This window comes from Scyliorhinus canicula, chromosome 18 (genome assembly GCF_902713615.1).
Source record: "Scyliorhinus canicula chromosome 18, sScyCan1.1, whole genome shotgun sequence".
Classification (NCBI taxonomy): Eukaryota; Metazoa; Chordata; class Chondrichthyes; order Carcharhiniformes; family Scyliorhinidae; genus Scyliorhinus; species Scyliorhinus canicula.
Window position 1 is genome coordinate 21,924,487 of NC_052163.1, and position 12,171 is coordinate 21,936,657.

The following is a 12,171-nucleotide window of genomic DNA, read 5'->3' on the forward strand; positions in this document are numbered from 1 at the left end:
AAAAAGCAGCTGAAAGTCTGTCGGGGAGTGGAAAGGTCACCGCGGGGTCGGTAAAGAAGATGGAGGCTGGAGCACCAGGGGAGGCCACATTGCTTACGGCTGAAGAAATAACTTAGGTGATGGTCGTGGAATTCGAAAGGCAGTTCACAAAACACATGGAGTCGATGAGGAAAGAGATGGGGTGTGGTTTTGAAAGTGCTGGTGGAGGACACGATTACCCCGGTGAGGACGGCGGTGGCCAGCGCACTGGCGGAGGTGCGGGAGCAAGGGGAGGCGCTGAAGGAAGTGGAAGAGACATTATTGCAGCACAGTGATCAACATACCCCAATGGGGAAGGTGATGGAGATTAACAAAGATCTGCGAGGCAAAATGGAAGCCCTGGAAAACAGATCCAGGCGACAGAATTTGAGGATTGTGGGGCTGCCCGAAGGACTGGAAGGACCCAGGCCGACTGAGTATTTTGCCACGATGTTGGCAAAACTATTGGTGGAGGGGGAGGATCCCTCCCGATATGAACTAGTTCAGGCTCATCGGTCGTGGAGGCCTGTACCAAAGGCGAGTGAGCCGCCAAAAGCAGTGACTCTGTGTATCTGTATGTGTAAAGGAGAAGATCCTGTGCTGAGCAAAGCAGAAGCGGGTGGTGCAGTGGGGTGGAGCTGGTCTATGTGTATACCAGGACTTTACGGTGGAGCTGGCGAGGAGGGGGGCTGCCTTCAACTGGGTGAAGAGGGCACTGTAGATTAGCACGGTGCAGTGCGGCATTGTATATCCACCGAACCTGAGGGTGACCAACAAGTTCAAGGACTTTTATTTTGGGACGGCGGAAGCAGCGGAGGAGTTTGCAAAGGCAGAAGGACTGTGGCAGAATTGAGAAATGGTCATGTATCGATGTAGCCTCATGACTGTATTTTTTATTTTTTGTTTCACTGCGGCTGGTGTATGGGCTACAGGAGCCAACATTGTATATATTTGGACAAGGGAAAAAATGGGACTTTCAGTTGTAATGAGGGTTCTTTGGGGTGTGGGTGCGTATGTGGGGTTTGTGTGCTAAAGGGGACTTCTGGGTTTTTCCTGGGCCGGGCAAGGGGGAAAGAGACCCGGGCGGGGGCCTCCACGCTGGCCGGTTTAAGCCGGCCAGTGAACGGGCGTGAGGTGGGGGGAGGGGCTGCGGCAATCGGAGCCTGGCAGAACAGGGTCCGATGAGTCTACCCGGGTGGAAAGTTGGGGGGAAGGAACCGAGGTTTGGGGGAGAAGTTTTACAAGAGGAAGTGGAGGGGATGAGTTGGGGAGGGGGGTGGGTTTACAACTCTGGGGTGTCATTCACGGTACTCTTTTGGAGGTTGGATGGCATTGAGTGACGTTGGGCGGGGGGTGGGGGTGTCTAAATTTTGAAGGAAAATGTGAAAATGGAGAATAAAAATATATTTTTTAAATATATTACCATCGATTACCAAATGTGGCTTTATCAAGGGATTGGGCAGTTGAATTACTTCAAACACTGTAATGCAGTCTTTAACCAAAGGCATTGCCATAATGTGTCAGCTAACCCAGACAGATACATCACCTCAGCCCTCAGGAAGGTGCACAAACTGAATGTATATGGGGCTCCACTGAGATGTTGCATTTGTAGAGATTAACAAATTAAATTTAGCACACACATCCAATACCACAGAGAAAGCCTGCAGATTAAAACAGTGGTAATAAAATGTCTTCATATATTTTCTCCATATCTGATATAAAATTATTAAGAATAAGAGTCATGCACGTATCTTTTTGGTAGAATGTGTTGTTCCTCGTGTCTTAATAAAGCTCGTAGTCTCAAAGGTGGAGAAGATGCTTTATTGTGAATTCGTTCTCTCTTCAGAGCTTAACTTACGGCTACCTCAAATGCTGCCTGCCTGTGTGTCTGTGTCCTGCTACGGGTTCTGCCTTCCGTCAAGTGTGTTGTCACTTCCTGACCCTGTGTAAATATAGCTCTCCCGTGCTCCCTCTAGTGCTTGCTCAGTTGTATTGCATCTAGTCAGATCTACAATCACCACATCCCCCCTTTTTTCTTTACATATTTTCTGTACATCGTTAAAGAAAATTGTACAAAACAGTTAGATTACTTACGATATGTGTATCTATACAAGTGATGGTGCTATTGCATATTTTACAAATCCAATTTATATTTATGAGTCCACTCTTAATAAAAACATTTATGAGTCCAAACTTGATGAATTTGTTCACTGAGTTTTTTCTTTTGTTGTTGTTGACGTGGTGAATGTTGTCGGTGTTCTTGTTATTTTAAGTAACCAATGCATCATCCCAAGGTGTTTGCATGGTCGAACCACTGATGTTGACTGACATGGACTTTTTTCTGTGCTTGTGGTATCGATTTATTATGTCATCCGCCTTGAAAGCTGGTGTGCTTGCTTGTTCTGGAGCAGATGTGAGTTTGTGCGATTCGTTGTCATCCCATGGCATGTTTGTAGTCTTGTCATTGTTTTGCAATGTGCTGTGGCATTGTCCTTCATGTGCAGAGTTGTACTATTTTGTACAAGTCGTTGTTTAATTGCTGTTGTTTCTGTCGTTCCTGTCTTTGTTGTTTTTGTTGTCTTTGTTATGCTTCTTGTTTGTTTTGTTGTTCTTCATGTAGTTTTTGTCGTTGTGCTTGTAGTTTTTGTTGGTGCTGTTGTTCTTGTTTCTGCAGTGCTTCTTGTGATTTCTGTTGTTCTTGTCGCGCTTCATGTTGCTTTTGTTCTTGCTGTTATTGTTCTCATTTCTGCTGTGCCTCTTGTGGCTTTTGTCTTTCTTGTTATTCTCAATGAGTGTCCCGTGTGGATAATTTGAGTCATTGTCACAGTTATTGGTGCGAGTGTCCTTTGTGGAATCTGTTACATTGAACGTTTCATCTCGAGAATGGTGAGAATGATCTGATGTTGCATTGATGCTGGTGACATCAGTCATTTGTGGTGGATTTGATGCCTCGTCTTTGCTTTCTTGGTGCTCCTCTTCTGGAGTCAAAATCTTCACGATTTCAATTGACGTGGTCTCTCTGGACTCTTGGTGCTCCTCTTCTGGAGTCAAAATCTGCATGGTTTCTATTGGCGTGGTCTCTCTGGACTCTTGGGTGGACCGACTCTGTGCTTCTGTACAGACAAGCTGAGAACTGTCAGTCTCGCTGTGATCCTGTACGTCGAGTGTGATCACCTTGTCACTGTTTTTGCATGCAGTGGGTAGATGTACATTGTCTTCTTCTTGATTATGTGAGCTTGGTAGACTTTCATAGTCTGCTTGCGGTTGCTCAGATACGGCGTGTTGACGTTCATGGTTCTGTTCATGCATGGTGTTCGCCAGGGAGTGTTTGCTTGCTTCCCTTTTGGAGTCTTTCATCACTCTCAATGTGGAGCCTGTCATCGCTCTCTCTGTGGAGTCTTTCTGTGCTCTCTGTGTGTTGTCATCTTCGTCTTGGGTATTGCTGTCATCCAATGTATCGACGATCTGCCATGGCACCATGGTGTTGGATTCATCTACCACGAGTAGATTCGTGTTGAGCTTTGCGACCATGTCGCTGATGCTGTGATCAGCATATCCGAATAACTCAGCCATGTCGGAGTAGTATTCTTCGAAAACCAAATCATCTTGGTTGGATTCATCTACCACGGGTAGATTCGTGTTGAGCTTTGCGACCGTGTCGCTGATGCTGTGATCAGCATATCCGAATAACTCAGCCATGTCTGAGTAGTATTCTTCGAAAAACAAATCATCATTTTTTGTTTCGGATTTCTTTTTGTTCTCTTCACTTTAGGTGGTGCAGACTGCTTTTTTCAGGGTGTTGTGCGAGTTGTTTTCAACTGCTGGTTTAAGTTCAGGCGCTTTTTTGTCTTCTGAGGCTAGAAAGTTTGGTTTTACCGCTTTAAGTTTCTTGTTTTCAATTATCGGGCATTTCCCTTTTATGTAGGCGTGGTCCGGATGCTCAGACGTCATGACGCTCGTGAAATCATGCGTAGGAAGCAATTGCGCATGCGCAAATCGGCCTTCTTTTACTGTGCAGTTTTGTGTCCACTGCGCATGCGCAATAACGATCAGCAACACAAACTTTTTTAAACTGCGCATGCGCAGCTGGCGCATGCGCAGAACGATAAACGGGTGATTGTAACTGCGCATGCGCGGTTTCCGTTTCCACGCAGTTTTTTGTTCTTTGTGTGCCCGAGACTGTAAAATGTGCTCCGACGCCATTTTATCGCGGATTTCTTTCTGAAAGTTTTACGTTACCTTTTCCTTTCGATCTGGACTGGATTTCAGCGTTTTGGCTTTGTGAAAAATTCAAGTTATTTCTTCTTTTTGATCTGTACTTTTCACTCGCGATTTCTTGACTGAACCCTTTCTTTTTGTAGAGTTTTGCATCACTCAGTCTCTGTGCAGTTTGGCCTCTGAGCCTACCGTGCTGTTCAAATTCCTTACAGTACTCTTCAAATTTGTTTAGTATTGTTTGTAAGTTGTTGCTGTCTTCATCTTTTGAGTATTTAAATCCATTATATACTTTCCTAGCTTCATGTCCTGCGATGAGCATTGCTATTTTAATTTTGGCTGAGGCTGCTGCTACATCATTAGCTATGATATAAAAATCGAACATTTGTTTAAATATTTTCCAGACATTTCTTACCTTGCCGGTCATGTCCAGCTGAGGTGGGGTTCCAAGCCACATTCTCGAATAAGCGATGTCTTCCCAAGTCGAATGTCCAGTAGGAGATTTCCATGCCATTTTGAGCTTTCTGTGTCTGCAGCTGAGTTGTCCTGTAGTAAGCGCCTGAAGCCACTGCTGGTACCATGTGTTGTTCCTCGTGTCTTAATAAAGCTCGTAGTCTCAAAGGTGGAGAAGATGCTTTATTGTGAATTCGTTCTCTCTTCAGAGCTTAACTTATGGCTACCTCAAATGCTGCCTGCCTGTGTGTCTGTGTCCTGCTACGAGTTCTGCCTTCCGTCAAGTGTGTCGTCACTTCTTGTCCCTGTGTATATATAGCTCTCCCGTGCTCCCTCTAGTGCTTGCTCAGTTGTATTGCATCTGGTCAGATCTACAATCATCACACCGGGGTCCTACATTGTCAAATCGTCAGCGGGAGTACTTTTTCGCCGTAACCGCCGGGATCTATTAGAGATTCGACCTACAACGCCAGTATTTCCCACACTGGACTTGACCATTTGTCCACAGGAAGTTCCTCGTCACACAATGCCAGACAGTACTCTTGATTTCATCAAACCATCAACCCTACTATCACCATTAAGATGCTCCAGCAGACGCCGTAAGGTACCCGACCGGCTAGATTTGTAACAACACTTCAACACACGCACAAGACAAATATGGACATTTCTCACGATGGACTCATAACACAGTAAATTGTTTCTGTATTACTTTTATCATTTTCACAGTGTGCATATTTGCATATTCTCACCACTTGTTATGTAGAGTTTTCTTGAGGCCAGTCTAGAAAACATGTCAAATAAAGGGGTTGGGGGGGGGGGGGGATGTGGTGATCTGTACATCTGTACATACATCTGCACACACACCAGAGACTAAAGCACAGATGTAACAGCCACAGCATCACTAGAGGGTAGCATCAGAGACGGGTATAAAGGGTCCAGCCCAAGAAGCACAGAGCTAGTGAGCAGCAGCAGACAGAGACAGCTCAGCATAGGCAGTTTACCTTAGCTTCACTGGTTATACCTCTTGACTGTATTATATCTAGTTGAGCACTAGAAACAGAACAAACCCACTGAATAATGTATTTGTGTTAACTGGAAGTCTACAATCTTTATTCAAACTTAGAGAATAACATACCAGTGTGACCCTTCCATGAACGAGTGTCACGGAAGCAAATTGGAGCAGCCCTCCCCTTCCCTGGCTGAGTTCAGTTAATCTGCATAGCCCAGGTACCAAACCCTGACAAAGCCCTAGTTTGCACAGCCGAGCCACTTCATAGGTAAATTTGCTAAACCTTTGGGAGGAAGGAAACACTACTTAAGTGTCTCACTTACACCATTATCCGTAACATATCAATGTATGCAGTGTCTCAGATACCAAATCACAGGCCTGTAACCAGCTGTCTATCATTCACTGAAGACGATCACACACCTATCATCATTAGTATGAAAATAAATGCCTGTTTTTCATTTCATGATAATATATAGTTCTTTTCACATTGTCTTCAGGTACTTTGCTGGCTTGTCAGACATACAGAAGTAGCAATACTTTTTACCATTTCCGCTGAGATTTATCGGTATTTTTAAGAACCGTTCAGCAACTTCTACATTTAATCCACTTTTATTCTCTACAGCATAGCGATATTGCAAGGGGAATCCCTTAATCTCCAGTGGTACAATCCAGGACTTTTGCACAAGTAATCCATTTTTGTCAAGACTCCTGTAAGGCAATGAGAGAAGGAAATGAAAATACAAAATGATAAAGAGCACATGGGCCAAGATTTTCCAGCCCTTCGTCAGGATCTTCTGGATCCCAAAATGGCGACAACAGGAACAACTTTCATTTCGGGAAAGGTTCGTCGGGAATGGTTAGCGGACAAAGATTTGACACGAGTCACATTTAGGACATTCCAGGACAGATGATCAATGGTTTTGAGAAAGCTTTTAAGGAATATATTAAAGGAGGAAAGATACAGAGAAGCAGAGTGATTTAGAGAGGAAAGACTAGGGGTGGGATTCTCTGACCCCCTGCCTGATCAGAGAATCGCCAGGGGTGGGGGGGGGGGGGAGAATCTGGCCCGGGGGGGGGGGGGGGGGGGGGGGGGGGGGGGGGGGGGTGCCCCCACAGTGGCCTGGCCCGCGATCGAGGCCCACCGATTCGTGGGCGGGCCTGTGCTGTGGGGGCACTCTTTCACTCCGCGCCGGCCGGTGTAAATATCCACCATGGCAGGCACGCAGAAGAAACCCCCTGCGCATGCGCTGGGATCATGCCAGAATATGCTGGTGCTCCCGCGCATGCGCCAACTCCGGCCGGCCGGCAGAGGCCCTTTGGCGCCGGTTGGCGTGGCGCCAATCCCACCGGCACCGGCCTAGCCCCTGAAGGTGAGGAGGATTCCGCACCTTCTGGGCAGCCCGACGCCGGAGTGGTTCACACCACTCCTCAGTACGGCCCAACCCGCCAGGCCTGGAGCTTTGGGACTAGGTAGCTGGAGATATGGTCACTAATGGTAGAGTGATTAAAAACCAAAGAGCCAGAATTATAGGAGTGCAGAAATCTCCTGTGAAGCTCGAAGAGGCTATGGAGATAGGGAAAACAAGGATGGGAATTTAAACGGTGAATCATCGTTGGACCGAGAGTCAATGTAGGTCAGCGAGCAAAAGTTGATGTAATTTAGGATGGCAAAAGCAATTTTAGGTGAGCTCAACTTTACATCAGGTGGAAGATGGGAGCCGAGCCAGGACAGCACTGGAAAGGTGTGGCAACTGCTCGGCCCAAGGCCGTAAGAAATTAGAGTTATGAACACAGCCCAGTCCATCATGTGAACCCGCCTCCCATCGATTGACTGTCCACACCTCCCGCTGCATTGGGAAAGTGGGCAGCATTTGACAAAGACCCCGCCCACCCAGGTTATTCTCTCTTCCAACCTCTTCCATCGGGCAGGAGATACAAAAGTCTAAGAACACACACTAACAGGTTGAAAAGCAGCTTCTTCCTCGCTGTTGCCAGACTCCTGGATGATCCTCTTATGGACTGAACTGATCTCTTCACACATCTTGTCTACTGAGTAGTACTACACTCCATTTACTTCACCTGATGCCTGTGTCAATATATTCACATTGTATATTTATTGTATGTCCTATGTTTTTTCATGTATGGAACAATCTGTCTGGACTGACTGTATGCAGAACAATACTTTTCACTGTATCACGGTATAGGTGACAATAAATCAAATCAAAATAGTCAAGTACAGAGGCAACAGCGATAAAAATGAGGGCTTCAGCAGGAGATAAGCTGAAGCTGTAGCAGCATTGGGCGATATTACGGAGATGGATTTATGCAGTCTCGGCATTAGCACCGATATGCGATTAAAAGCACACCTCAGTGTCAAACATGACATCGAGGTTACGAACAGTCAGCTGAGATGGATGGAATCAGTGGTTAAGGGGCCATGGTTTTGGTCTTCCCAATATATAGTTGGGGGAAATTTCACCCATTACTGAATGTCAGATAAGCAGTGTGACCATTCAGAGCAGTTTAGCGGTAACAAAGTTGAGGGAGTAGATGGTAGGTCCCATGGACAAGATGAGTTCATGGAGAGGGTATTAGGGAAGATAGGAGAGAAACTGGAGAAAGACATAAGTTCGGTGTAGAGGGAAACCTGAGGGAAACACTGGTGCGAATTTGTGCCCACATTAGCCATGAGTGTAAACAGCGGCGTGCAGCCAAAATATTGCAACAGTCGGAAAATGATATGGGCACTGGCCAGGTGTGGGCCTCCGGTCTCCGGAGATGGGGGCGTATTTGATGAGGTGGGGTGGGGAGGGCATTAGTGTGGCAATTTGGAAGTATTAGTGTGGCCTCCCGCAGTTTGAGGCACCACTGCTGGGGTGTCAGAGCTGGGTCCTGTGAAGGACACTGAGGCTGAGGTGAAAACGACGCTGCTAACATATCTCCCCCAGCCTCTGCGAGAATCCATTGCTGTAGGGCCTGAGGAATGTGGAGGGGCCCTGCTTCTGGTCCAGGAAGCCTGGCTGCCAACATGGCTGGGGTGTGGGTGACTAGGTGGACAAAATGCAAGGCACGCATTTGCAGCAACTCAGAAGAGCAGGGGGATGCAGCTCATTGTTAATGATCAAGTAGAGTTTAATCGGCAGTCTTGATTAATCAGTTCACCCTTCCCTGCCTGCCACAGGAGGATTTAATTGAATTCTAATTTTTAAAAAAAATTTAGAGTCCCCAATTATTCTTTTTCCAATTAAGGGGCAATTTAGCGTCGCCAATCCACCTACCCTGCACATTTTTGGGTTGTGGGGGTGACACCCATGCAGACACGGGGAGAATGTGCAAACTCCACACGGACAGTGACCCAGAGCCGGGATCGAAACCGGGTGCTCAGCGCCGTAGGCAGCAGTGGTAACAACTGCGCCATCGTGCCGCCCTATTGAATTCAAATGTAACGATCTACCATGGTGGAATTCCAGCCTGGGAGTCCAAAACATTGCCAATTGCCCTTGGTCAGTGGATTACCAGTTCAATGATCATACCACTAGGCCACAGGAAGCTTTCATTGAATTCATATTTGACCATTTACCATTGTGGGATTCGAACCTGGAACCCCGAAGCATTGTCCTAGGTTTGTGGATTGCCAGTTCAGTGATCATACTTCTAGGTCACAGGAGGAACCCTAATGGTTTCACTGGAAAATTTCACACCTGCCACGGTGGGATTCGAACTTGGGTCCCCAGAGCATTACCCTTGGTCTCTGGATTAGTAGTCCAGTGACAATACCACTATCTCGCGACCTCCCCAAAACAGATCTTGCCCAGTTATGGAGAAAGTGCTCAATTGCACAGAACCCACTTGCCTACTAACTCTCATCCTTCCTGGACGAGTCAATTATTTCCCATTTAGTGAGTCTTGTAATAAATGAATCTGTCGATTCCTCTTCCGGTTCGTGAGCGGAAGCAGCCGCAAAAAAAAAGGGCTCCCGCAGGTCCACAAAGTCGGGGCTTTTTTGAGGGGGTCTCTGTTGGGGGATCTCTGTAGAGCGGCGGCCCGGACCAAAGCGGGGCCAAACCTGCAGAGAGGAAGGAAACAGAGGAGCGACTAACGGACCCCCCCCCCCCCCCCCCAGCCGCAAGCAGGAGAGCGCAGGGACAGAAGCGGGGACCGACCGACCGACCCCGCTCCCCTTCCCGCCCCCCCCCCGACAACCGGTGGTGACCACCACAAGGCAAGAACAAAGAGGCCTCTCTCTCTGTCTCTCTCTCCCTCGACCCTGGGTGAGTGAGGGAAAAGGAAGGAAAAAATAACTTTTGCGGGCAGCACGGTGGCCTAGTGGTTAGCACAACCGCCTCACGGCGCTGAGGTCCCAGGTTCGATCCCGGCTCTGGGTCACTGTCCGTGTGGAGTTTGTACATTCTCCCCGTGTCTGCGTGGGTTTCGCCCCCACAACCCAAAAATGTGCAGAGTAGGTGGATTGGCCAGGCTAAATTGCCCCTTAATTGGAAAAAATAATTGGGTAATCTAAATTTATAAAAAAAAAAGAACTTTTGCAAAAACAAAACTCTGAAAAGAAAACTCTTAAAGGGGAGGGGGGAGAAAAGAAAAATAAATTTATTTTTTCACTTTGTTTTTCTCACTCAAAACAAGTTTACCTGAGAAGAGTTTTATAAAAGAGGAAAAATAAAGTGGTAAAGGAGAGAAGGGAGGAGAGAAGAAAAAGGGAAGAAACAAAAAAAAATAGGGAGTGGAAAAGGGGGGGAAAAAAGGAGAAAAGAAAGAAAGGGAAGAGGGGGGAAAAAAATGCCAGAAGGGAGCCAAAGCAGAGGGAGAAGGGGCAATGGACGAGCCAATTCAGACGAGCTAATCAGCGCACGAAACGACAGAACGGAAGTATCGCTGCATCAAAAAGAGCTGGACAGACAGGTGCATTCTCCCCCTGGGGCCAGGGGGGAGCTGGAACTGGAAGGCAGCCTTTACCGAGGCGCTGAAGGAGCATCAGCAGGTAAACAAGGCAGAGGCGAAGACAGACATAGAGGCTGCAGTGCAGGCAGCAGTGGCCAAGGCCCTGACGGAGGTGCAGCTCGCCCTGGGCAGAGCAGAGGAGAAATTGGACGCCCAAGGGGAGAAACTGGAAGCCCAAGAGGCGACCATTAAGGAGCTGGAGAAAGCAGCGAATGACATGAGCGACCGGATCACGGCCCTGGAGAGGGAAGTGACGAGACTGGGCACAACGCAGGGGAGCCTGAAGGGCAGATGGACGACCAGGAAAACCGCTTGAGAAGGCAAAATGTCAGGATAGTGGGCCTGCCAGAGGGGATCGAGGGTAGAAACCCCACGACATACGTGGCTGAGATGCTGGGCAACTTAGCAACCTTTCCCAACCCACCAAAAATGGACAGAGCACATCGGTCGCTGCGCCCGAAGCCCAAGGCAGGAGACCACCCGAGAGCAGTTATAGCTAAACTGCACCGGTACCAGGATAGGGAGACAAATCTGCGCTGGGCCAGGAAATGGGAAGGACACTTCATTAGAATTTACGAGGACATTGGGGCAGATACAGCCAGGAGACGGGCAGAATTCAATAGAGCGAAAGCAGCTCTTCACAAGAACGACGTACATTTTAGTATGCTGTACCCAACGAAACTCTGGGTCACATACCAAGAGAGAGAATACATCTTTACAGCCCCCGCCGAAGCAAACAAGTTTGCCGAGGAACACGAGCTGGTAAACCACCAGCGAAGGTAGAAGTGAGGGGCCCCTAGCAAGGGGCAACAACACGCCGACAGTGGGGAGGGGAGGCGTGAGGCAATCCCAGATTCCCCCGCCCCCGCCACGGCAAGAGCACCCTGAACAAAGAGCAAACCACTGCCCAAGGGACCACTTCAGGTGGGAGACCAGGCCCCAGCACGAGGGAACGAGAGTAGCGGAGAAGTGAGAGCAAGCAAGAGGAGTGCAGGGTAGGGAAGAGCGGGCAGAAAACCGGAGAGGCCGGGCAGGGGAGAAGCGAGACAGTAACCCGGGGTGAGGGGTGGGGGGTGTGGGGGTGGGGGGGAGAACGGTGCTTCCGGGGATAGACAAAGTGGAATACTCCGCAATTGTGATATCAGACCACGCTCCACATTACAAGGACATGCGGCTAGAGACGGGCAGGGCCCAACGCCACACATGGAGGTTGGACGGTGCCTTACTAGCTGACAAGGCCTTCAACGAAAGGATATCGCGCGCCATGGCAGAGTAGACAGAGAACAACCAGAATGGGGAGGTCTCACCCTCCACGTTCTGGGAAGCGCTAAAGGCTGTACTAAGAGGGGAAATCATCATTTTCAAAGCGCGAAGACACAGGGAGGAAAGGGTGGCAAGGCAGCAGCTGGTCGACTCCATACTGGAGGTAGACCATAAATACTCTGAGGTCCTGACCGTAGAGCTCCTGGCGGAGAGGAAAGAGTTGCTCTTTCCTCTAGTACCTCTTCGTACTGAAATCT

At 48.2% G+C, this 12,171-nt stretch overlaps 1 protein-coding gene across 1 annotated transcript in view; it reads right to left on the reverse strand.

Moving 5' to 3' along the window:
- LOC119952961 (E3 ubiquitin-protein ligase rnf213-alpha-like) overlaps positions 1 to 12,171 on the reverse strand; it is a 174,877-nt gene that overhangs the window by 131,893 nt on the left and 30,813 nt on the right. The window contains 1 exon segment of the mRNA XM_038776606.1: positions 6,240 to 6,403. Within this exon segment, the coding sequence (XP_038632534.1) occupies positions 6,240 to 6,403 (164 nt within the window).